General features: G+C 49.0%; 1 protein-coding gene across 1 annotated transcript in view; it reads right to left on the bottom strand.

The window, feature by feature from the left end:
* The window catches only part of LOC129713272 (disintegrin and metalloproteinase domain-containing protein 9-like), a 64,181-nt gene extending 47,710 nt beyond the window's left edge, over positions 1–16,471 (bottom strand). Inside the window, exon 1 of the mRNA XM_055662208.1 lies at positions 16,035–16,471. Coding sequence (XP_055518183.1) covers positions 16,035–16,101 — 67 coding nt within the window. The 5' untranslated portion in view covers positions 16,102–16,471. The remainder of the gene's footprint in view (positions 1–16,034) is intronic.
* Positions 16,472–25,665: the final 9,194 nt, after the last annotated feature.

Raw genomic sequence — 25,665 nt, 5'->3', positions numbered from 1 at the left:
CATCACCGTCTATATCTCTCGTTTCCCACTCCCTTGACTCTCAGTCTGAAGAAGGGTCTCGACCCGAAACATCACCCATTCCTTTTCTCCAGGGATGCTGTCTGACCCGCTAAGTTACTCCAGCTTTTTGTGTCTATCTTCCCAATTCTTCGTGATTCCTGAAACATGAGCAGGCAGATTATGATCGGCATGCCCTGTGTTGTGGAGTGAGACTGTACTAAAGTGCAGGAAGGCAACAACACTTTGGCTCAGTCTGCACTAACCCTCAGCTTGGCTGTTTACACAAAGAACTACTTTAAGGCTGTAACGCCACTCTCTAAGCCCCAAGAGACAGAGGATTCTGGCTTGCCTGGTTGAAGTTTAAGTTGATCATTTTCATATCTCTGCTCACCGCACCACGTTGCACTGCACATTAAAAGAATTTAACACCACCCTTCCCGAACAGTGTCAAACATACTAGCTGTAGCCTCAGTCAGCTCACTGCTGCTAGTCATACAGCATGCTAAAACAGCTGCCATCAGGCTACAAGTGTGTAGGAAGGAACTGCAGATGCTGGTTTACTTCGAAGATAGACACACAATGCTGGAGTAACTCAGCGGGACAAGCAACATCTCTGGAGAGAAGGAATGGGTGACGTTTCTGGTCGAGACCGAAGAAGGGTCTCTCTCCAATTTCAAGCAGTTCTTTAGTCAGAGGGTGGTGAATCTGTGGAATTCTTTGCAGCAGAAGGCTGTAGAGGCCAAGTCAGTGGATAGTTTTAAGGCAGAGATAGATAGATAGAAGAAGGGTTTCGGCCCAAAACGTTGCCTATTTCCTTCGCTCCATAGATGCTGCTGCACCCTCTGAGCTTCTCCAGCATTTTTGTGTACCTTCGATAGATTCTTGATTAGTACAGGTGTCCGAGGTTATGAGGAGAAGGCAGGAGAATGTGTAGGAAGAGAGAAATCGGCCATGATAGAATGGCGGTGTAGACTTGATGGGCTGAATGGCCTAATTCGACTTCTATTCCTTATAAAACCAGCATCTGTAGTTCCTTCCTTCACATTAGTTAGGGGGGGGTGTGTCAGGTCACCTCGTGAGCAGCTCTCTTCCAGCCCCTTCAGTAACTAGTGTAACTCTGCAAACATACACAGATGCCAAATTAAACAAACTGCTCAGGGAGCTCGGCTGGTCGAGCAGCATCTGTGGTGGCAAAACAACAGTCAACGACTTCCTGACCTGCTGAGTTAATCCAGTACTGTCTATTTCTTATCCCCCCCGAGGTGCTTTGGGGCAGAGGCCTCTCCGAGGTGCCGTGACATCTAGAACCTGCCCGAATGGACCCGAATACTTGGCGGACCACGGAACTGGGAACAGGGAACTCGCTCAGTGGACTGGAAGGCTGGGCTAAGTTTCTTCCCAGCCATTATCAGGCAACTGAACCATGCTCTCACCAGCTAGAATGCTGTCCATTAGGCTTCAGAGATACGGTGCGGACACAGGCCCTTCTGGCCCACTGAGTATGCATCGGCCAGCGAGCCCCTTAAGCTAGCACTATCCCACATCCTAGGGACAATTTAAAATTTTACCAAAGCCAATTAACCGACAAACCTGTACGCCTTTGGGGTGTGGGAGGAAACCAGAGCACCCAGAGAAAACCCACACGGTCACAGGCAGAACGTACATACGCCGTACAGACAACACCCGTCGTCAGGATCGAACCTGGGTCTCTGGCGTTGTAGAGCGGCAACTCTACCGCTGCGCCACCGTGCTGCCCCACCTGCCACCTGCCTCATTGGTGACGTTTGAACTCTCTTTAATCAGACTTTATCTTACACTAAAGGTTGTTCCCTTTATCATTTATCTGTACACTGTGGACAGCTTGATTGAAATCTTGTACAGTCTTTTCTTCAACTAGATAGCACACACAAACTAAAGCATTCCGCTGCTCCTCGGTACGTGGAACAATAAATACTCGTGAAAATAAACGCTTATTTACACTACCTCGCTACACGTGACAATAAGTAAGTAAATAACTAAGTAAGTAAGTTTATTGGCCAAGTATTCACATACAAGGAATTTGCCTTGGTGTTCCGCCCACAAGTAACAACATGACATACAGTGAGTTACGAATGACTCAGAAAACACTAAACATTAATAATAATAAACCATTAATGATAAAACGCCATTGATCAAGCATGTGAACCAACAAAAAAACAGATCAAAGGGAGGCTGTTGAGTAGAGCAACTACTCGTGGATAAAAACTGTTTTTATGTCTGGCTGTGGCAGATTTGACAATCCGGAGTTGCCTTTCAGAGGGAAGTGATTCAAAGAGTTTGTGGCCAGGGTGAGAGGAGTCAGAGACTAAGTAATAGACTAAACGACGCTATTTCTGTACACTTGGCAATAATAAGCTAAACTTAACTACATTATTATGGTACACGTGACAATAATAAACTAATCTACGCGGCCTCGGTATTCGTGACAATAACAATCTAGACTACACTAAACTACCTCGGTACACTTGACAAGAAACTAAACTACACTTGGCAACAATAAACTAAACTATCTTGGTACACGTTATAATAATAAAGACACGACGCGATCGTGGATCGTAGGCCCCCGTCGATCATGACTGACCATGGTGGGTGATGCATCCTAGTTGTTGGCTCCAAACCTCTGCTGGAGCAGCGTCGCTTGTGGCTGAAGAGACCAATGTGGGAGTGACAGTCTCTGTGGCAAAGGTCACATGTGTGTGTGTGTGTGTGTGTGTGTGTGTGTGTGTGTGTGTGTGTGTGTGTGTGTGTGTGTGTGTGTGTGTGTGTGTGTGTGTGTGTGTGTGTGTGTGTGTGTGTGTGTGTGTGTGTGTGTGTGTGTGGTCTCTGGTTTGTTGAAGTTGCTGCGTTCCTTTCTGCACGCCCGTTTGTCTGCCGCTGTGTTCAACAGTTTCTCTTCCCCTGTTTTGAGATGTTGATGCGCGTGACAATAACACACAACCAAACTACACTACCTCGGTATTCATGACAATAACAATCTAGACTACACTACACTAATCTCTCCTGGTCCCAGAACACTGATGCAATCATAAAGAAAGCACATCAGCGCCTCTACTTACTGAGACGATTACGGAGAGTCTGTATGTCAAGGAGGACTCTCTCGAACTTCTACAGGTGCACAGTAGAGAGCATGCTGACCGGTTGCATTGTGGCTTGGTTCGGCAACTTGAGCGCCCAGGAGCAGGAAAGGCTGCAAAAAGTTGTAACCACTGTCCAGTCCATCATCGGTTCAAACCTCCCTACCATCGAAGGGATCTATCGCAGTCGCTGCCTCAAAAAGGCTGCCAGCATCATCAAGGACCCACACCATCCTGGCCACACACTCATCTCCCCGCTACCTTCGGGTAGAAGGTACAGGAGCCTGAAATCTGCAACATCCATGTTCATGAACAGCTTCTTCCCCACAGCCATCAGGCTATTAAACACAACTTCAAACAAACTCTGAACTAGAACAGCCTATTGCACTTAATCTGTTTACTGATGTCTGTATATATATATATATATATATTCTATGGTATATGGTCACACTGATCTGAACTGTATTTCTGCCTTCTATATTCTGTTGTGCTGCAGCAAGCAAGAATTTCATTGTCCTATCTGGGACACGTGACAATAAACACTCTTGCCTCTTAACCTCTCTAAACTAAACTACCTCACGACACATGACAATAACGATCTAGACTAAACTGCACTACCTCGGTGCAATTGAAACTTAAGGGCCTGTCCCACGAGCATGCGACTGCATGCGGCAAGCGCGACCTAACGTGGTCGCTTGAGCCGTACGGCCTCGCGCGGCCGGTCCCACTTCGATCGCCGGAGCCGTATGGAGTTGTGCGGGGCTGGCTCCGAAAAACTGACCGTGTTCAAAAAGTCTGCCTGCCGGCCCGCAGCAACATTGAGGCCTACGCAGCGTCGTGACGGCGTACGCCTTCGCTCCAACTTCACGTCAACTCGTATGGGATCACTCGACCTCCGCGCGGACCCCGCTTCTGGTTTGGTCGCGCTTGCCGCATGCAGTCGCATGCTCGTGGGACAGGCCCTTAAATTAATCTATCTTGGTGCAATTGACTATGAAAGACTACACTACCTTGATACACATGGCAATGACGTACTACACTACAGTATTGTGGTACAAGTGACAATAAACATACAACCAAAACGACATGACCTCGGTATTCGTGACAATAACAATCTAGACGAAACTGTACATGACAATAACGAACGATACTACCTCAATACATGTAACAATTAACTAATACCATACTGGAGTTTAGAAGAACACCTGACCCAAGGCAGGAAGTCACAGTTTGAGGAAGGATGCGGACATCAGAGAAACGTGGATAAAGATCTTGCTTAATTAACGATGATTGGAGCAAGCGGGCAGAAGTGACCCAAGGCAGGAAGGCAGGATGAAGAAGCGGTTTGGGTTGGGTTAGCGAATTATAAAGGCAATAAGTCACGTGTGTGAGCAGGGTACAAAGTCCCATAAAAACAACCAGAGAGGGTGTAAAAATGAAAAACACTGGGTATTAAGGTGCCATGGTAATGGTATGGGATTTTAATCTACACAGGGAAAGGTAAAATCAAATGGCAAACACTGCTTAGGTTTAGAGTTCATATTTTTACCTGTACCGAGGTACAGTGAAAAGCTTTGTTTTGCATGCTATCCATCAGATAATACAATCAAATAAAAACAAACGCAAGGCCACAATCTGGTTTACACTGAAGGTAGGAACTGCAGGTGTTGGTTTGCAAAAAAAGACATAAAGTGCTGGAGTAATGTAGCGGGTCTGATGCCGGGATAGTTCCAGCACACCTACAGTTGCAGGGACAGTCTCTTCCCGGCTGTAATCAGGCAACTGAACCATCCAATAACGAGAGTGGTCCTGAACTACTATCTACCTCATTGGAGATGATCGGGCTATCTCTGATTGGACTTTCCTGCCGTTAACTTGCGCTGAACGTTATTCACATTATTCTCTTTATCGTGTGTTCTTTGCAAAACCACTCACTTTTGTATCATCAGCAAACTTGCTAATCTTGCCCTGTATGTTCTCAAACAAAATCATTGATGGAGATGAGGCCCAGCTCTGAAACCCGAGGCACACCACTAGTCACAGGATATATTATGATCAGCATGCCCTGTGTTGTGGAGTGAGACTGTACTAAAGTGCAGGAAGGCAACAACACTTTGGCTCAGTCTACACTAACCCTCAGCTTGGCTGTTTACACAAAGAACTCCTTTAAGGCTGCAACACCGCTCTCTAAGCCCCGAGAGACGGAGGATTCTGGCTTGCCTGGCAAAGTTTAAGTTGATCATTTTCATATCAAAGGATCTCTGCTCACCGCAGCACGTTGCGCTGCACATTAAAATAATTTAACACCACCCTTCCCGAACAGTGTCAAACATACTAGCTGTAGCCTCAGTCAGCTCACTGCTGCTACAGTCATACAGCGGGCTAAACAGCTGCTCACAGGCTGCAAATGTGTAGGAAGGAACTGCAGATGCTGGTTTACGTCGAAGATAGTCACAAAATGGAGTAACTCAGCGGGACAGGCAGCATGCATCAAGTTGGGAAAAGGGGAAGTACAACGGGATCTGGGGGTCCTTGTACATCAGTCTATGAAAGTAAGCATGCAGGTACAGCAGGCAGTGAAGAAAGCGAATGACATGTTGGCCTTTATAAGAAGAGGAATCGAATATAGGAGCAAAGAGGTCCTTCTGCAGTTGTACAGAGCCCTAGTGAGACCACACCTGGAGTATTGTGTGCAGATTTGGTCCCCTAATGTGAGGAAGTACATTCTTGCTATTGAGGGAGTGCAGCGTAGGTTTACAAGGTTAATTTCCCAGAATGGCGGGACTGTCATATGCTGAGAGAATGGAGCAGCTGGGCTTGTACACTCTGGAGCTTAGAAGGCTGAGAGGGATCTCATTGAAACATATAAGATTGTTAAGGATTTGGACACGTTGGAGGCAGGAAACATGTTCCCGATGTTGGGGGAGTCCAGAACCAGGGGCCACAGTTTAAGAATAAGGAGTAAGCCATTTTGAACCGAGACGAGGAAACACTTTTTCTCACAGAGAGTGGTGAGTCTGTGGAATTCTCTGCCTCAGAGAGTGGTGGAGGCAGGTTCTCTGGATGCTTTCAAGAGAGAGCTAGATAGGGCTCTTAAAAATAGCGGAGTTAGGGGATATCTTCGCCATCTGGAGTCTGGAGAATGATGCAAATGTCCTTTTCACCGTTCATCCCAAACAGCTCTATAACAGACTCTCTGATTACAGACTGTTTCCAGGGACATTGATTTTTAGTGTACTAAAGATACAGCGTGGAAACCGCCCCTTTGGCATAGCGAGTCTGCGCCAACCAGTGATCACCCTGTACACTTCTTTTTCTTATCGAGTCCACACACACAAGATTAGAATCTGTTCAGCCAGAGCTGTGCACACGTCTGGGCATCTGATTACAATGGTATCTGTCTTGTGGCTTCTTGTGTTTCTTGTGCGTGGTGGTGGAATGATTGGTGTAAACAGGGCCGCGACGTGAACACTCTTTCCTTGGCCACTACCCTGTGCACTAAGTTTTTAAGAGGGAACTGCAGATGCTGGAGAATCGAAGGTTACACAAAAAAGCTGGAGAAACTCAGCGGGTGCAGCAGCATCTATGGAGCGAAGGAAATAGGCAACGTTTCGGGCCGAAACCCTTCTTCAGACCCTGTGCACTAACCTACACACACACATACACACACACCAGGGACAATTTTACAACTTACCAAAGCAAATTAAGCTGCAAACCTGTACATCTTTAGAGGGCGAGTGGAAACTGGAGCACCCAGAGAATGGACATTGGGCGAAGGACTAGCTCTCTCTCTCTGGCTATCTCTCTCTCTCTGTCTCTGTCTGTGTCTGTCTCCCTCTCTGTCTGTCTCTCTGTCTGTCTCTCTCTCTCTCTCTCTCTGTGTCTGTCTCTGTCTGTCTCTCTCTCTCTGTCTGTCTCTCTCTCTGTCTGTGTGGCTGTCTCTCTCTCGCTCTGTCTGTCTCTCTCTGTCTCCCTCTCTGTCTCCTTCTCTGTCTGTCTCTCTCTGTCTGTCTGTCTCTCTGTCTCTCTGTCTGTCACTGTTTGTCTCTCTGTCTCTCTCTGTCTCTCTCCCTCCCTCCCTCTCTCTCTCTCTCTCTCTCTCTCTCTCTCTCTCTGTGTCTCTACCACACCCCCACCAAGTTTGCTTATGACCAGGCCTCACTTCCCAACAGTGCAAGCTGACAGAGGTGTGAGTCACCTCTTCAAACTTTCCCAGCCAACGCAAGCCTTCTTTGAAAGTTTTTCTTCAGTGTTGTGCGCTAGCCAAGTAGGGGAAAGAGGTCACGAACTGAAGGCCCATCACAAGGCAGCCTTGTCTTTAACCCTGTCCCTGCTGACAATTCCCAAATAACACAGCATCAACAACCAGGAGGAAAGAAACTTAAGAAAATATCGAAAAAATTGAAGGTTCGTAATAATTTGTGGCATTTTGATTCATCTCAATGTCTCTCCCATCATCTCTCTCTCTCTCTCTCTCTCTCTCTCTCTATCTCTCTATCTCTCTCTCTTTTTCTTTATGCGGATTGTTTTAGGATCTTTGCCCTCCATTTCAATCTCAAACTCCCTCCACTCTCAATCTCTCCCGCCCATCCTTAATCTTTCTCCCCACCTCTCAATGTCTCCCCCTTTAATACTTCAGCCCCTCAATTTCTCCCCCCCCCCCCCTCCCCCACTCAATCCATCTCCAGCCCTCTCCCAATCCCTCTCCGTCCTCCAGCCTCCTCCCCTCCCCCACCAATTGAATAAACCAACGATTTTTTTTACAGCACATACTATTTCCCCTCCTCCAATCACTCTCCACCTTTCCAGCCCATGACTCACCTGTCAGGTATCTCTCCACTGTTCCCGTGTTTTTTGACTGAATAAAATGGACTTTCTCCTTGCCTCTCAATTCTCATTCAAAAGCCACACCTAAAAAACAAACTCCCTGACCAAGCTTCAGACAACGTGCCCTAACAGTGACCAGATTTATCTGCTTGCTAATTGCTCTACAAAACGCTTTGGAATTGATTGTGTATCGCCAGAGGCGGTATAACAGAGTTTTAGAAGACAACCTCTCGCAGGTATGTGTACAAGAGATGTGTAGGAAGGAACTGCAGATGCTGGTTTAAACCGGAGATAGCCACAAAAAGCTGGGGCAACTCAGCGGGGGTCAGTCAGGCAGCATCTCTGGTGAAAAGGAACGGGTGACGTTTCGGGCCGAGACCCTTCCTCATACAAGAGGGCCTGGTAGACAAAAGTGCTGGAGAAACTCAGCGGGTGCAGCAGCATCTATGGAGCGAAGGAAATAGGCAACGTTTCGGGCCGAAACCCCTCTAAAGGGCCTGTCCCACTTGGCAATTTTTTTCGACGACTGCTGGCGTCATATCAGTGTCACCAAAAGATTTTGAACATTTTAAAATCCAGCGGCAACAAAACAAAAGTTGCAACACTTGAAAAAACATCGCGCGTCATCACCCCGCTTCACGCTACAAATTTTGCAGGTGACCTGATACGTCAGTTAACGATGCCGGCATCCGCCGAAAAAAAAAATCACCGAGTGGGACAGCCCCTTAACTCTCACGGCGGGACCGGGAGCCCGCGGGTCCCTGGAGGGAGACCGCTTTTCAGGGCTCTCGCAACGTCGAATTCTCCTGCCCGAGTTGCGGGGTCGAGGAGCTCCTGGAGCGGGGCCTGACATCACCGCCCCGCGCGGCTTGGAATGGCCGCGGGACTCTGCGAGCGCACGCCGGGGGCTCTAACACCAAGACCCGGTGCGCGACCTCGCACCACCCGGCGTGGCTTTAATGGCCGCGGGACAATCGCCATCGCCAGCCGGGGGCTATGACTTTGACTCTGACATCGGGGGGGGGGGGGGGGGGGGGAGAGAGTGCAGTGGAGAGATAAGTTTATTTGGCCTTCCATCACAGCAATGTGATGGATGTTTATGTAAATTATGTTGTGTCTTGGGTCTATTTGTTTGTAATGTATGGCTGCAGAAACGGCATTTCGTTTGGACCTCAAGGGGTCCAAATGACAATTAAATGTATCTTGTATCTTGTAATTCACCAGTGGTCCCTGTCTTCTGCTCTGATGCTGAGCTGTGCAAAGGGGGTACGCTTGAGGTTGGGGTGAGTTTTGTACCAAAGGGCCAGAGTGTAAAACATTTCTACCCCATGCTCAGTCTGATTCCTATATACAGACACAGTAATCCCACTGGCTCTGTCACAGTGGCACAGCTGTTAGAGCCACTGCCTCACAGCGCCAGAGATCCGGGTTCAATCCTGACCTCGGGTGACCATAGACTATAGACAATAGGTGCAGGAGTAGGCCATTTGGCCCTTCGAGCCAGCACCGCCATTCAATGTGATCATGGCTGATCATCCCCAATCAGTACCCGTTCCTGCCTTCTCCCCATATCCCCTGACTCCGCTATTTTTAAGAGCCCTATCTAGCTCTCTCTTGAAAGCATCCAGAGAACCTGCCTCCACCGCCCTCTGTGTTGTCTGTATTTTGAGTAGGTTTAGTTTAGTTTATTGTCACATGTACCGAGGTACAGTGAAAAGCTTTCGTTGTTTCCCAACCAGCCAGCGGAAGGAACGATGCATGATATCATAGTGTGTTGGGAGGAACTGCAGGTGCTGGTTTAAACTGACGATAGACACAAAATGCTGGAGTAACTCAGCCGGGGTCAGGCAGCATCTCTGGAGAGAAGGAATCGGTGCTGTTTCGGGTCGAGACCCTTCTTCAGACCATTTCTCCACAGATGCTGCCTGCCCCACTGATTTACTCCAGCATTTTGTGTCTATCTTCAGTGTAAACCGGCATCTGCAGTTCCCTCCTGCACCTAGTGTGTGGGTGAGGGGTAGATACTTGGTCAAGGGGACTAGTTTAGATGGGGCATCTTAGTTGGCATGGAGTCGGGTGGAAACCAGGGACATCCAAGAGGAAAACCCCTTGAGGTCAGAAGGAGAACATGCAAACTCCACACAGAAAGGAAACCAGTTCAGTTCAAATATCAAAAATAGATGAATCAAAACACACTGGAAGCTCCAACACAGAGCAATACAACACCTCGACCAAACTGGTCTCCCAGCTGCTAAACACATTAATTCCCCTTCTCATTCCCACACTGACCTTTCTGTCCTGGGCCTCCTCCATTGTCAGAGTGACAATGCAAATCGGAGGAACAGCATCTCATATTTCGCTTGGGCAGCTTTCAACCCAGCGGTATGAATATCGATTTCTCTAACTTCATTTGATCCCTCTACATTATTGTCTATTTCTCCTGTTTCCCTTTCCCGTGACTTTCAGCTTAAAGAAGGGTCTCGACCCCAAACATCACCCATTCCTTCCCTCCAGAGATGCTGCCTGTCCCGCTGATTTACTCCAGCTTTTTGTGCCTAATACCAAGGTGGCGATGGTTTCTTTATTGTCACCTGTACCAGGTACAGTCAGATACACTTTTTGCTTGTAGCTCACCAAGACTATCCCCATAAATGAGCACAAGCAAGTTCACATTATAGTAGAATTAGGCCATTCGGCCCATCAAGTCCACTCCGCCATTCAATCATGGTTGATCTCTGCCACCTAATCCCATTTTCCTGCCTCCTCCCCATAACCTCGGACACCCCTTCTAATCAAGAACTCGTCTATCTCTGCCTTAAAAATATCCACACTTGGCCTTCACAGCCCTCTGTGGCAGACCTCAGACTGAAGAAGGGTCTCGACCCGAAACGTCACCCATTCCTTCTCTCCAGAGAAGCTGCCTGTCCCGCTGAGTTACACTTTTATTGTGCAGTTTCTTCCTACACTATAAGACTATAAGTGTTGTCTTTCAGATGACACACAGCCCAGAGCTTGACTGCCTGCTGTCAACATAAACTTTTCCATGGGGCTATTTTGATTTTGAGAAAGCAAATAGTTTATCATGGCCGATATTTAAACACTAGGTTCCAGCACCAGGTTAAAAACTAAGTGCTGGAAGACCTGGAAGCACTGGAAGACCTCAGCGCATCAGGCAGCATCTGTGAAGGGCAGAATGAAGATGGGGTCCCGTACCGAAATGTCGCCTGTCTATTCCCCTACGGATGCTGCCCGACCCGCTGAGTCCCTCCAGCGCTTTGTGTTTTGCTCAAGATTCCAGCGTCAGGCTGGGGCTAATCCCTGGAGCGCAGGAGGATGACTAAACACAAACTATGACAGAGACCTTTCACGAGGTTGTTGCCAGGACTAGAGGGTGTGAGCTATAGGGAGAGGTTGATTAGGCTGCGTCTCTATTCCTTGGAGCGCAGGAGGATGAGGGGTGATCTTATATGGGTGTATAAGATCAGGAGAGGAATAGATCGGGTAGACGCACCGAGTCTCTTGCCCAGAGTAGGGAAATCGAGAACCAGAGGAGGACAAGTAGAGGACATAGGTTTAATGTGAAGGGGGAAAGATTTTGTAGGAATCTGAGAGGTACTGATTGGGGATGATCAGCCACGATCACATTGAATGGCGGTGCTGGCTCAAAGGGCCGAATGGCCTACTCCTGCACCTATTGTCTATTGTTTAACAAACCCATACGTCTTTGGGATGTGGGAGGACACACTTTGTCATCCACTCCCTACACACGAAGGAAACATTTACGGAGGACAGTTGACCTATACACCCGCACGTCTCTGGGGCGTGGGAGGAAACCAGCGCACTCAGAGTAAACCCACGCGGTCACTCACGGGGAGAATGTGCAAACTTGTACAGGCTGCACACACATGAGGCCGTGACCGAACCCTGACGCTGTGAGGCAGCAGCTCTACCTGCTGCGCTACTGTGCCGCAAAGGGCAAGTCGTTCAAGGGAAGACGGCAACATGCTCATGGGCAAAAATTAAATTAAACGTCGTTCCATGGTTCGGGAGGCTCCCTCCCTCCCTCCCAAGGAGAGCATACATTTTCCATTCTGTTCTATTATTTTTAAAAAGAAAAACAATCATGCTCACACACGATGGCAGAACACAATCACACCCATTAGCTCAGCCAGAACAGCAGACGTGACAACAGATCGACACGACAAAAGTCAGTGATAAACGACGAGAATAATTTGGGAATCAGGCGGGTTTTCCTGCGAGTGAGTGACCAGCGTTACTCTCCCGTAAACAGTCGAAACTCACTTCCTTCTCAGCCACACAAAACGCCTCCTAACCTCCGCTTTCTGCAAAAGGTTTCTTGCCGTGCACATCAAATGGAAGTGATTATAATATTATGTTCATTCTAAATCCCGCTCCCCCCACTCGCCACCCTGCATTCCCGACTTACACGTCCTTACATGGGCGAGAGAACGTCGGGATGAGTGACACCGATTTACCCAGAGAATCTCTGCTGTCCCCGTTGTGGCCAATGCGTGGAACAGTACAGCACGGGGACAGGCCCTTCGGCCCACAATGTCTATACCAAACAGGTCAGATTAAATCAATCCCCTTTTGCATGTATGTGATCCATACCCCTCCATTTCACACACATTCCACAAAGGGCCTGTCCCACTGAGGCGATTTTTATGGGTGAATGCGGGCGACTGTCATAGTCGTAGCAGGTCACCGAAAAAACGGTGACGGGACCCGTCTAAGGCAAGTTACCGTCAACCGGCGACCCATTAGGACGTCCACCTACGACCACACCTACGACAACCTCCGACCACACAGGCAACAATCTACGCCAACCAAAGTCAACCTACGTCCACAAGCTACGACCCTGTCGGCGACAACTGAAGACAATTCAGTCGCCGGTACCTGTCGCTGGTTGACGTAAGTAGTCGCCAATGGAATTCACCGGTCAGCACCGGGCGACAACCCACGTCACCGGGCGACAACCTACGACAACACCTACATCAGGAGAAGTCAAGCTACGCTTAATGCCATCAAACCCACCATCGCCAAAAACTTTTTGAACACGTTGAAAATCCAGCGGCGACCAGAAAGACACTACAACCTATTGGGCGACTGAGGACACGGGCGACATTCCAGCGACCATGTGGCAACAGCCTAGTCTCCTGTAGTCTCCTAAAAAATAAGCCTCTTAAACGCCACTGTCATCTTTGTTTTAGTTTAGTGATGCAGCATAGAAACAGGCCCTTCATCCCACCAAGTCCGTGCCGACCAGCGATCCCCTGCACATCAACACTATCCTACACACAAATAGCACAGTTTTACATTTATACCAAGCCTATCAACCTGCAAACCTGCACGTCTTTGGAGTGTGGGAGGAAACCAAAGATCTCGGAGTAAACCCACGAGGAGAATGTACAAACTCCGTACAGACAGCACCCGTGGTCAGGATTGAACCTGGGTCTCTGGCACTGTAAGGGAGCAGCTCTACCGCTGCGTCACCGTGCCTCCCATCCCCCACCTTTGACAGATTGCTCCAGGAACCCACCCATCTCGGTGTTCTTGTAAAATTGAACACGTAATATTCTTGCTATTGAGGGAGTGCAGTGTAGGTTCACAAGGTTAATTCCCGGGATGGCGGGACTGTCATATGCTGAGAGAATGGAGCAGCTGGGCTTGTACTCTCTGAAGTTTAGAAGGATGAGAGGATTCTCATTGAAACATGTAAGATTGTTAAGGGCTTGGACACACTAGAGGCAGGAAACGTGTTCCCGATGTTGGGGGGAGTCCAGAACCAGAGGCCACAGTTTAAGAATAAGGAGTAAGCCATTTAGAACCGAGACGAGGAAACACTTTTTCTCACAGAGAGTGGTGAGTCTGTGGAATTCTTTGCCTCAGAGGGCGGTGGAGGCAGGTTCTCTGGATACTTTCAAGAGAGAGCTAAATAGGGCTCTTAAAGATAGCGGAGTCAGGGGATATGGGGAGAAGGCAGGAACGGGGTACAGATTGGGGATGATCAGCCATGATCATATTGAATGGCGGTGCTGGCTCGAAGGGCCGAATGGCCTACTCCTGCACCTATTGTCTATTGTCTATAAAATCTCGGCCCACACACATCCACTTTAAACTTTCCCACTCTGACAGTAAAGCCATTCCCCTCGTATTTACACCTCCCCCCTGGGAATAAAGTTTCTGCCAGTCTGCCTCTGTTCATGATCTCAACAATGTTGCAAAACTTAGATCAGGTCTCCCTAAAACTGTCATGCATCTGAGAGAAAACTGCCCAAGTTTGTCCAATCCTTCACAATTTGGGGCCTCTACATTTAATGACAAGTGGAGGAACGTGGAACGGCACAGCACAAGAAGAGGCCCTTCGGCCCACATGGCTGTGCTGAACACAATGCCAAGGCCTCCTCATATGGACCTGTACGTTATCCATATATCCACACCCCCCCCCCCCCCCCCCCTCCGCATTCCCTGCAGCTTCACGTGGACCACAGTTCTTGGGATATGTAAAGGTGAATAGTAAAATTAACATTTTAATTTCCAACTATTGCTGGATTGATTGAAAAATATCATGGAAACTGGCCTTTCGATCCCCTTAGTCCATGCCGACCATCACTAGTTTAGGAACATAGAAAATAGGTGCAGAAGGCAATTGCCCTTCAAGTCTGCACCGCCATTCAATATGATCATGGCTGATCATCCAAAATCAGTAGCCCATTCCTGCTGTCCATTAGATTAAGTCCTTTAATTACGAGGCGATGACCTCTAGTCCTAGACTCTCCCATTAGTGGAAACATCCTCTCCACACCCACTCTATCCAAGCCTTTCAACTATTCTATTTTACTAATTATTTGCCTGAAAAAACATATTTCGATGCCGCCTCTAACATCCTTCCCCTCACCTTTAATCTACGCCCAAACGCGGGAATAACCTTTGGATCCAGGCCTGCCAATGCCTCTCCATGTGCAGGAAGGAACTGCAGATGCCGCTTTACACCGAGATACACACACAATGCTGAAGGAACTCAGCGGGACAGGCAGCATCTCTGGAGGGAAAGAATGGGCGACTTTTCGGGTCGAGTCTGGGGAAGGGTCTCTCTAGTGATGCTGCCCGTCCCGCTGAGTTAGTTCAGCTTTTAATGCCTCTCTCTGCCCCTCTCGTAATCCTGTCCACCTCCTCCATCAGAACTCCCCCTAGAGTGACCCTGGAGAGAGGGATGGGGGGAAGAGAGAGGGATGGGGGGGGGGAGAGAGGGATTGGGGGGGGGGGAGAAGGAGAGGGGGGGGAGAAGGAGAGGGGGGGGAGAGGAGAGGGGGGGGAGAGGGAGAGGGGGGGGAGAGGGAGGGGGGGGAGAGGAGGGGGGGGGGGGGAGAGGAGGGGGGGGGGGGGAGGAGGGGGGGGGGGAGAGGAGGGGGGGGGAAGAGGGGAGGGGGGGGGGAGAGGGGAGGGGGGGGGAGAGAGGGGGGGGGGGGGAGAGGAGGGGGGGGGGAGAGGAGGGGGGGGGGAGAGGAGGGGGGGGGGAGAGGGAGGGAGGGGGGGGAGGGGGGGGGGGGAGGTGGGGGAGGGGGGGGGGGGAGAGGGAGGGGGGGGGAGGAGGGGGGGGGAGTGGGAGAGGGGGGGGGGGGGGGGAGAGGGGGGGGGGGGGGAGGGGGGGGGGGGGGAGGGGGGAGGGGGGGGGGGGGAGGGGGGGGGGGGGGAGGGGGAGAGGGGGGGGGGGAGGGAGGGGGGGGGGGAGGGGGGGGGGGGGGAGGAGGGGGGGGGAGGGAGGAGGGGGAGGAGGGGGGGAGAGAGAGGGGGAGAGGAGAGAAAGAGAGAGGGAGAGGAAGAGAGGGGGGAGAGGGGGGAGAGAAGAAGGGGAGAGAAAGGGAGGGGGGAGAGGGGGGGGGGGGGGGAGAGAAAGGGAGGGGGGGGAGAGAGGGAGGGGGGGGAGAAGGGAAGGGGGGAGAGGGAGGGAGGAGTGGGTAAGAGAGTGGGTGAGAGAGGGACTCAGAGGGAGGACAAGAGAGAGGGAGAGAGTGGGTGAGAGGGATGGGTAAGAGGGAGGACAAGAGAGGCGGCGAGGCCGTGTCCACTCACCCGAGGCCGCAGTCAGCAGATATAGGAGCGCGGTGACCGTGGAAGCCGTGGCTAAACCTCCAGCCATGGTTGTCGGGGCGGATCGGAGCGTCTCCCGTTGTTTCCCTGTGTGGCAACCGCGGACCGGCCTCCTCCCGGGGGGGGGAGACGGGACCGACCTGCGCCGCGGCTCCGGCTCTGGCTCCGGCTCCGGGTCCGGCTACAGCTCCGGCTCCAGCGGCAGCGGCGGCGCCGACACACACCAACACTTCCTCACTCTTTCTTCCTCTCTCTCACACACACACTCACTCTCTCTCACGCCGGCGTCCCAGCCTCCAGACCCCCGCTCCCATTCATGAGTGATCTGATCGGATCGGCCCAGATCAGCGTAACCCAGCCCAGCCCAGCCCAGCGCTCCGAGCATTCAGCCCCAGCGCCGGCCCACCGGGCGGGGTAGGAGCGGGGAGTGGACTGTGTGTGGGAGAGGGGAGGGTGGGGAGAGAGGGGCAAGGGATCTGGATAGGGGATAAAGGGGGGGAGGGAGAGAGAGTGGGAGAGGGGGGGATAGGGGGGAGAGGGGGAGGGGGAGAGAGGGGAGTTGGGAGAAGTGGGGGAGAGAGGGGGGGGGTTGGGGGAGAGGGGAGGCAGAGGAGTGGGGAATGGGGGAGAGGAGGGGGAAAGGGAGGGGGGAGGTGCAGTGGTGGGGGGGGTAGGACTGGGAGAAGGGGTAGAGGCAAGGGGGCAGAGAGAAGGAGTAACACAAGGGGGCAAAGGGGAGTGGATGACGAGGGGTACGGGGAGCGAGTGGGAGGCTATGGGGAGGTAGGTGGGGTGTAGAGTAAGGGTGGATGAGAGGGTGGGGTGGGGGTGTACAGGGGTGGATGGGAGAGGGTGGGGAGTGTAGGGGGTGGGGGTGCGAGGGATAGGCCTTTAGCTTTGACCCTACACATTGTCTATCTATTGCTGCCCGACCCACTGAGCTTAACGGAGACGCAAAGGCCCAGCGGGTATAGCCGTTGCCTCACAGCACCAGCGAGCCGGGTTCGATCCTGACCTCGGGTGCTGCCTGTGTGGAGTTTGCAGGTTCTCCCTGTTTCCCTCAGGTTGGCCAGTTTTCCTCTCACACCCCCAAAACATGCAGGTTTGTAGGTTAATTGGCCTGTCTAAATTGCCCTAATGTGTAGGGTGTGGATGAAAAACTAGGATAACATAGATCGATGGTCGGCGTGGATTCGTTGGGCCTATTTCAGTCAATCAATTTTCTCTCATTATCTGTATATCTCTCGTTTCCATTTCCCCTGAATCTCAGTCTGAAGAAGGGTCTTGACCCAAAACATCGCCTATTCCTTTTCACCAGAGATGCTCTCTGGCCCACTGAGTTTGTGTCGATCTTCAGTTTAAACCGGCATCTGTGGTTCCTTCCTGCATAATCAATTTTTAATTGTTAACAGTGGAAGCACCAATGCAAAATAACCGCTATGAATACTGGAAGCACTCAGCAGGTCAGGCAGCATCTGCGGAGAGAGAAACAGAGTGCAGCATTGTAACATGAATACTTCACAGGTGGAAGTTGGCCTGCTGATAATTTCCAACACTCTCTGTTTATTTCAGATTTCTGGCATCTGTGGCAACTGAAGAAGGGGTCCAATCTCGAAACGTCGCCTATCTATGTCTTCAGAGATGCTGCCTGATGCACCGAGTTACTCCAGCAGTTTGTGATTTCATTTTGCCAGAGGGACAATTTATCGCGATTTTCAAAAGAAACTGAATGATTTTTACGAGGATGTTGCCAGGATTGGAGGGTGTGAGTTATAGGGAGAGGTTGAGTCTTTATTCCTTGGAGCGCAGGAGGATGAGGGATGATCTTATAGAGGTGTACAAAATCATGAGAGGAATAGATAGGGTAGATGCACTTGTCTCTTGCCCAGAGCAGGGGAATCGAGGACCAGAGGACATACGTTCAAGGTGAAGGGGAAAAGATTGAATAGGAATCTGAGGGGCAACTTTTTTCACACAGAGTGGTGGGTGTATGGAACAGGCTGCCAGATGAGGTAGTTGAGGCTGGGACTATCCTATTGTTTAACAAATGGTTATGCAGGTACACATGGATGGGACAGTTTTGGAGGGATATGGACCAAGCACAGGCAGGTGGGACTAGTGCAGCTGGGACATGTTGGCCTGTGTGGGCAAGTTGGGCCGAAGGGCCCGTTTCTACACGATATCACTCTATGACTCAACAGGAGGAAAGGTATTTATTTATATAAAGAGCTTTTTTGTTAAATTGAGAGTCACTGCTTCAAAATGTGGAACCAGGTTTAGCGGAAGGGCCAAGCGAGGGGAACTAACATTTGGACGTCCGTACTTGTGTGAAGGCATTTACAAGAGACCAGTGAATATGTGAGGAAAATTTAAAGAAATAGTTTTCACTTTGATTTCTTCTGGATGAGTAAGGAACTATATTGTATTAAAATTTTTTATAACATACTGTCTATTGCTTTTGGGATACACTTATCTAAACATTAGGTTTATATTTCAGCATTTGATATATTTTTCTAAATTTATCCTAGGAAGTAGGATAGAACGAATGTACGGGTGATCATTGGACTCTAAAATCTCTCTAAAATAGTCTTTCATTGCAAACATAACTCCTCAGCTCCCATCCACCCACTGTGGACGGCATGACTGCAATCATGTATAGTCTTTGCACTGACTGGTTAGTATGCAACAAAAAGCTTTTCACTGTACTTCGATCCACGTGACAATACTCTCAACTAAACTGTCTCTAAATATAAAGACCATACAGAGAGGGCGGCACAGTGGCACATTGTTGAGTTGCTGTTTTACAGCGCCAGAGACCCAGGTTCGATCCTGACTACGGCTGATGTGTTTATACAGAGTTTGCACGTTCTCCCTGCGACCACGTGATGTTTTCTCCGGGTGCTCCGGTTTCCTCTAACATTCCAAAGACATGCAGGTTTGTAGGTTAATTGGCTTTGGTAAATTGTCCCTAGCGTGTAGGATAGAACTAGTGTACGGGTGATCACTGGTCAGTGCATACTCGGTGGGCCGAAGGGCTTGTTTCCACAACATATCTCTAAAACTAAAAGCTGTGTATTTTATAGTAGGCAAACTCTGCACCCATGATACACCAATGATAGAGGACATAAATATTTAAGCTGGTAGGAGCAGTTCCAATTTGTCTGAGATTTTTATTCAGAAAGAGATTAATATCAAGTGTTAAGCAATTCTGTGTCCCAAATGCTATGCAGCTCATGCCTGTGTTTTTTTTTTAATTTCCATTTTCTATTTATTTTGCACGTTATCCAATATTTTCCATTATGGTGTGGATTGAATTTCCTGGAAAGTGGTCGCAAAAGCCAACTAATTTATTAATGCCAGCTTCAGATATTCACTCTGAAACAAACATGCAATGTTCAGATTTTAGTTTAATAAATATCATAAGTGATAGGAGCAGAATTGGGCCATTCGGCCCATCAAATCTACTCTGCCATTCAATCATGGCTGATCTATCACTCCCTAGCAACCCCATTCTCCTGCCCTCTCCCCATAACGTCTGACACCCGTACTAATCTAGAATCTATCTATCTGCCTTAAAAATATCCATTGACTTGACCTCCTCGGCCTAGTTTTTATGTAATTTAGAGATACAGCGTGGAATCAGGTCCTTTGGCCCACTGAGTCTGCACCAACAGCGATCCCCGCAAACTTACACTATCTTACACACACTAGGGACTACTTACAATTTTACCAAAGCTAGTTAGCCTACAAACCTGCACGTCTTGGGAGTGTGGGAGGAAACCGTAGATTCCATAGAATACCCACTCAGGTCACGGGGAGAATGTACAAACTCCGTACAGAGAAGCACTCGTAATCGGGAGCGAACCCGGGCCCCAGGCTCTGTACCACTCTATCTCTCTAACTCTACCACTGCGGGTCAGGCAACAATTCTCTTTGGAGTAATGCCCCTGTCCCACTTAAGAAATCTGAACGGAAACCTCTGGAGACTTTGCGCCCCACCCAAGGTTTCCGTGCGGTTCCTGGAGGTTGCAGGTGGTTGCCGGAGGTTGCAGGTAGTGGAAGCAGGTAGGGAGACTGACAAAAACCTCCGGGAACTGCACGGAAACCTTAGGTGGGGCGCAAAGTCTCCAGAGGTTTCCGTTCAGGTTTCCTAAGTGGGACAGGGGCATTACTCAGCGGGTCAGGCAGCACAAGGAGATGAGTTACTCCAGCATTTTGCGTCTACTTTTTAAATATGATGCCTTCAGCCTGCTGAGACAGAGGGACCCGGGCACAAGGGCAGAAGATCTTTGTGCACAACTCCCCTTCAATGCTTCCCTCTGTCACCATCACTGCTGAGGAAGATGTTCTCTCTAAGTCTTGCAAACAGGTGCTGGCAGGCAGATGAAAAATTAACGTTAATACGACCCACTCCAGACAAACTGTGTACAGACAGCACCCGTGGTCAAGATCGAACGCCGGTATCTGGCGCTGTGAGGCAGCAACTCTACCGCTGCGACACTGTGCATCGATGGGTTTGTGCTAAAACAAAGTTCAGAAGGCACCCCCAACAGTGGCTATGACGGACAGCTGGGCAACGAGGGGGGTTGAATGCATCCTTGACAAGGATTGTAACATAGTTGTATAGAAGTCTATTTAGTATATTTGTTTGTCTTGCATTACAATGGTGGGTTCTGTTCAATATTGTATTGTAAATTTTATTTTTAATAATTGAATACATTTTTTGATTTAAATAAAAGTGTTCATGATCGCCGTCAAGAACAGATTATTCAAACAGATGGTACATTCTTTCCACATTGATATTTGATATGGCACTGAATAAATTAAGAGGATTAGCTCAACAACAGTTGGAAACATGACGAGAATATCCTCCTCCCATTCTGTCTAACTAGAGGATCCATTTTGGAAAACACCATCAGTTTAATCACTTGGAACATTGACACAGATCGGTTCAGCTCAAGAACAGGCCCTTCGGCCCACAGGGTCTGTGCCGGACATGATACCAAGACCATCGCTTATCTGCCTGTTCATAATACACGTCCCTCCATTCCCTGCATATCCGTGTAGTGTTTTAAATCCCACCATCATACCTGCTTCAACCACCACCCCCGGCAACTCGTTCCAGGCACCCTCTGTGTAAAATTAAAACTTGCCCCGTACTCCAGTGTTCCAGAGAACACCTCTGCCTTTAGCTCATACCACTAATCCAGGCATCGTTCAGGTAAACCTCTGCACCCTTTCCATAGCCTCAACGCCCTTCCAGCAATGGGGCAACCAAAACTGCACACAAGCCACCTAAAAAAATTCCTATAAATCTGCATCATGACTTCCTGACTCCTATACTCAAAACCCCAACCTATTAAGGCAAGAATACCAGATGCCCATTTGCCACTCTCTCTACTTGTGTTGCCACTTTCAGGGAGTGATGGATATGGACCCCAAGATGTAACACTTCAGAATGCATCGTGGGATTTAGAGTTACAGAGCCATACAGTATTGACACAGGCCATTTGGCCCATCTTGTCCATGCCAACCAAGATGTCCATCCAAGCTAGTCCCATGTCCCCACATTGAGCCCATATCCCTCTAAACCTTCCCAATCCAAGTGCCTGTTCAAATGTCTTAAATATTGTTAGAGTGCCTCCTCTACCGGATCGTTCCAACTGCGACGTTATTTTGCTGCATTTCGCCAACAGTTTCATACAGAACATGTAAGTGTTCCCAACGGAACTGCCCACGTGATTCGGGATTTCCATGTAGAGTCATAAAGCACGGAAACAGGCCCTTCGGCCCCACTCGTCCATGCTGACCAAGATGTCCCATTTAAGCTACTCCCATTTGGCCCATATCCCTCTGAACCTCCCCTACCCATGTACGTGTCCAAGTGTCTTTCAAATGCTGTTATAGTACCTACCTCAGCTACCTTCTCTGGCAATAGACATAATTCAGCGGGACAGGCAGCATCTCTGGAGAGAAGGAAGGGGTGACGTTTCAGACCTTCTTCAGACTTCACACCACCCGTCTTGACCCAAAACGTCACCCATTCCTTCTCTTCAGAGATGCTGCCTGTCCCGCTGAGTTACGCCAGCATTTTGTGCCTACCTTGGGTGTATTTCTGCAGCCAGCATCTGCAGTTTCTCAGACAAAGGCATCATTGACTCCACAGAGGGAGGGTGGAAACAAGTCGCCCTGAACAAATGCCCAACAAAAAAAAATGCGATTGCAGTAGTTTATGTTTCAGCATTAAAGCAGCTCCTGTGTTCGTGCTCCCTGGAGGTGAAGGTGGGATGGAGCTACAGGGAGGCTCTGCTGACTTGTTGCTTTGTTCTTCAGACTCGTTGTCGGTGTCCTGGTTGCCAAGGTTTTAATTAATTTGCCACCTGCGACGTGGTTTCATCCTCCGGGGAGAAAGGTGAAGCGTTTGTTTCGAGGTGGGCCGTGACAAACAAGCTGCCAGCACCTGAAACCAGATTCTGTAGTCGGTATCCAATGCTGTCGGTGTGCCAGTGAGCTGGACATTGCCGCAACCCCCTGTCCTTCGCGGAAACCTTCCTCCGGTCCAAAGCCCTTGACCACAGGTCCAGCGGGTGGTGGTCAGCACGGATCAAGGGAGATGGCAGGAACGGGGCACTGATCAGCCATGATCATGTTGAATGGCGGCGCTGGCTCGAAGGGCCGAATGGCCTACTCCTGCACCCATTTTCTATGTTCAATAAGGAACTGCAGATGCTGGAAAATTGAAGGTAGACAAAATTGCTGGAGAAACTCAGCGGGTGCAGCAGCATCTATCCATAGACGCTGCCGCACCCGCTGAGTTTCTCCAGCAATTTTGCCTACCTCCCATTTTCTATGTTTCTATGGAACATCCTGCAGGCACTCCATGGATCCTGTGGCGTGGTTCCCGGAGCAGACTGCCCAGCTTGTCGGACAAAATCCCTCATCGTCAGAACTCACCAACCCGCACCAAGAGACATCCACCATCGTTAAACGCTTTGAGAGGCCAGTTATGGAACGCCTTAAATCCGGTCTGCTACAGTCACGGTGGCACAGCGGTAGAGTTGCTACCTTACAGCGAATGAGAATGATGGCAAGTGTCCTAGTCACGGTTTATCCCAAACAGCTCGGTGACAGAGTACTCTCTGATTTATGGGCTGTTTCAGGGGCCATTTGCAGTCTCTCTTAGTTCAGAGATTACAGAGATACAGCGTGGAAACAAGCCCTTCAGCCCACCGAGTCTATGACGACCATCGATCACCCGTTCACCAGTTCTACATTATCCACCTTTCTCATCTGCTACTCTTAATCACAGTCCAATTAACCTACAAATCTGCATGTATCAATGTTCCTCACCCTTTGTATATAACATCATGAGAGGAATAGATCGGGTAGATGCACAGACTCTCTTGCCCAGAATAAGGGAATCAAGGACCAGAGGACATATGTTCAAGGTGAAGGGGAAAAGATTTAATAGGAATCTGAGGGGTAACTTTTTCACACAAAGAGTGGTGGGTGTATGGAACAAGCTGCCAGAGGAGGTAGTTGAGGCTGGGACTATCCCAATGTTTAAGAAACAATTAGACAGGTACATGGATAGGACAGGTTTGGAGGGATATGGATGAAGCGCAGGCAGGTGGGACTAGTGTAGCTGGGAGATGTTGGCCAGCATGGGTAAGTTGGGCCGAAGGGCCTGTTTCCACACTGTATCACTCTATGACTCAGTCCAATTCTATGAGCTGTTTCTTTAGGCTTTTTAGCTCAATTGCACTGTTATCAGTGCACTATTTATGTAGCAGGCTTATCAGTCCACATTGTGTAGGCCCGGATGTGTTAATGTGTCACCGACAACAGGCTGTGCACAAGCTTTCAAGTCTCTGGCACCAACCGAATGATATACGACAGATAGACGATGTGACCTTCTGTACTTAAACAGGTGGGGCATGTTGGCACGGCAGATGGGAACGACAACCAAAGAGTAATGGCCAGCTCTCTCTGCACACACTCAGCGTAATTATTCAGTTTAAGGATTAGTAGTAGTAGTAGCAATATATATTTTATTTTGTACATGTAAAATATAAAAAGCTAAAAACAAAGCAAAATAACAAAAGAATGAAATGAACAATAAGCCGATACACATTGAATAACTTCTCATAAACATCTCAAATTAAATTTTACATGTTCGAAAAGGAGAAGGAGGAAGTATACACTTATTTATTCCTACCCCTTCTTTGATACTCATCGATTCATTCACAAAATTGATCTCATATCCATATATATTTACACATACACAATTCTCCGTCGATTGTCACCTTGTCGTGGTGGAGAAGCTTGTGGGGTCCTGAGATCAATTTGAGATTGAGGGGGGGAGGTCTCTGACAAGGAGCAATCCAACCAAGACCTCAATGGTGGAACAGGCGGAGGACGATGGCTGACCTTAGTGGAGCGTCACAACGGCTGGGAAGGCGGATGAAGGCTGCAGCCGAAAAGGGTCTCCGCTCGTCTTGGACTCGCCATGCCACTGGATCCTGACCCAGATCTGTCAAGGACCGTTGGGTTGGTTGTCTATGCACCAGTCTCCCCATGTTACATCACATTCTTGATCAATGGTGTTTTATCATGAATATTTTATTATTATTAATGTTTAGTGTTTTCCGAGTCATTCGTAACTGTCACTGTATGTCATGTTGTTACTTGTGGGTGGAGCACCAAGGCAAATTCCTTGTATGTGAATACGGCCAATAAACTTACATACTTACTTACTTACTTACTTAAACAAAGTCATGCACTGGCATCCTCCAACCCTGGAGAACCCATGGTCAGCCATGACCGAGGGGGGGTGGGAGGGCTAAGAAGAAACACAAACATATACATACAGATATCCATACATAAGCCACATACATACATACATACATATATACACGCATATGCACGCGTGCAAACATACATATATACAGCTTATAAACATTTTTCCAAATTCTATGTACAATGCGAATACCACACTGTGTCAATAAACTAAAATTTGACTGTCATCACAGCCCTTCCTCATTCTTATACGTCTGGAAAATAATTTTTTTGCACTTCTTCTTAAACTGAGTAATGTTTGTGGTTTGCTTGACTTCCACATCCAAATCATTCCACAATTTCACAAATTAAAAACCATATCCTCCAGGTCTCATTGATAGCAGCCCCAACTTTGGTAATCATTCCAACAATCAGTTCCCACATCTGAAAATTGAAGGGCGGCACGGTGGCGCAGCTGGTAGAGTCACTGCCTCACAGCGCCGGAGACCCGTGCTCAACCCTGACCTTGGGTCATGTCTGTGTGGAGTATGAATGTTATCCCTGTGGCCTCGTGGATTTCATCCGGGTTCTCCAGTTTCCTAAGTCCATACGTCATAGGAGCAGATGGAGACCATTCAGCCCATCCAGTCTACTCCGCCATTCATTCATGACCGATCTATCTTTCCTTCTCGACGCTATTTCCTGCCTTCTCTGCATAACCTTTGACGACCTTACTAATCAAGAACCTAGGGTTTAAGAAGGAACTGCAGTTGCTGGAAAATCGAAGGTAGAGAAAAGTGCTGGAGAAACTCAGCGGGTGCAGCAGCATCTATGG

The sequence above is a fragment of the Leucoraja erinacea genome, chromosome 35, assembly GCF_028641065.1.
Source record: "Leucoraja erinacea ecotype New England chromosome 35, Leri_hhj_1, whole genome shotgun sequence".
Taxonomy (NCBI): Eukaryota; Metazoa; Chordata; class Chondrichthyes; order Rajiformes; family Rajidae; genus Leucoraja; species Leucoraja erinaceus.
This window is presented reverse-complemented; position numbering and strand designations above follow the sequence as displayed.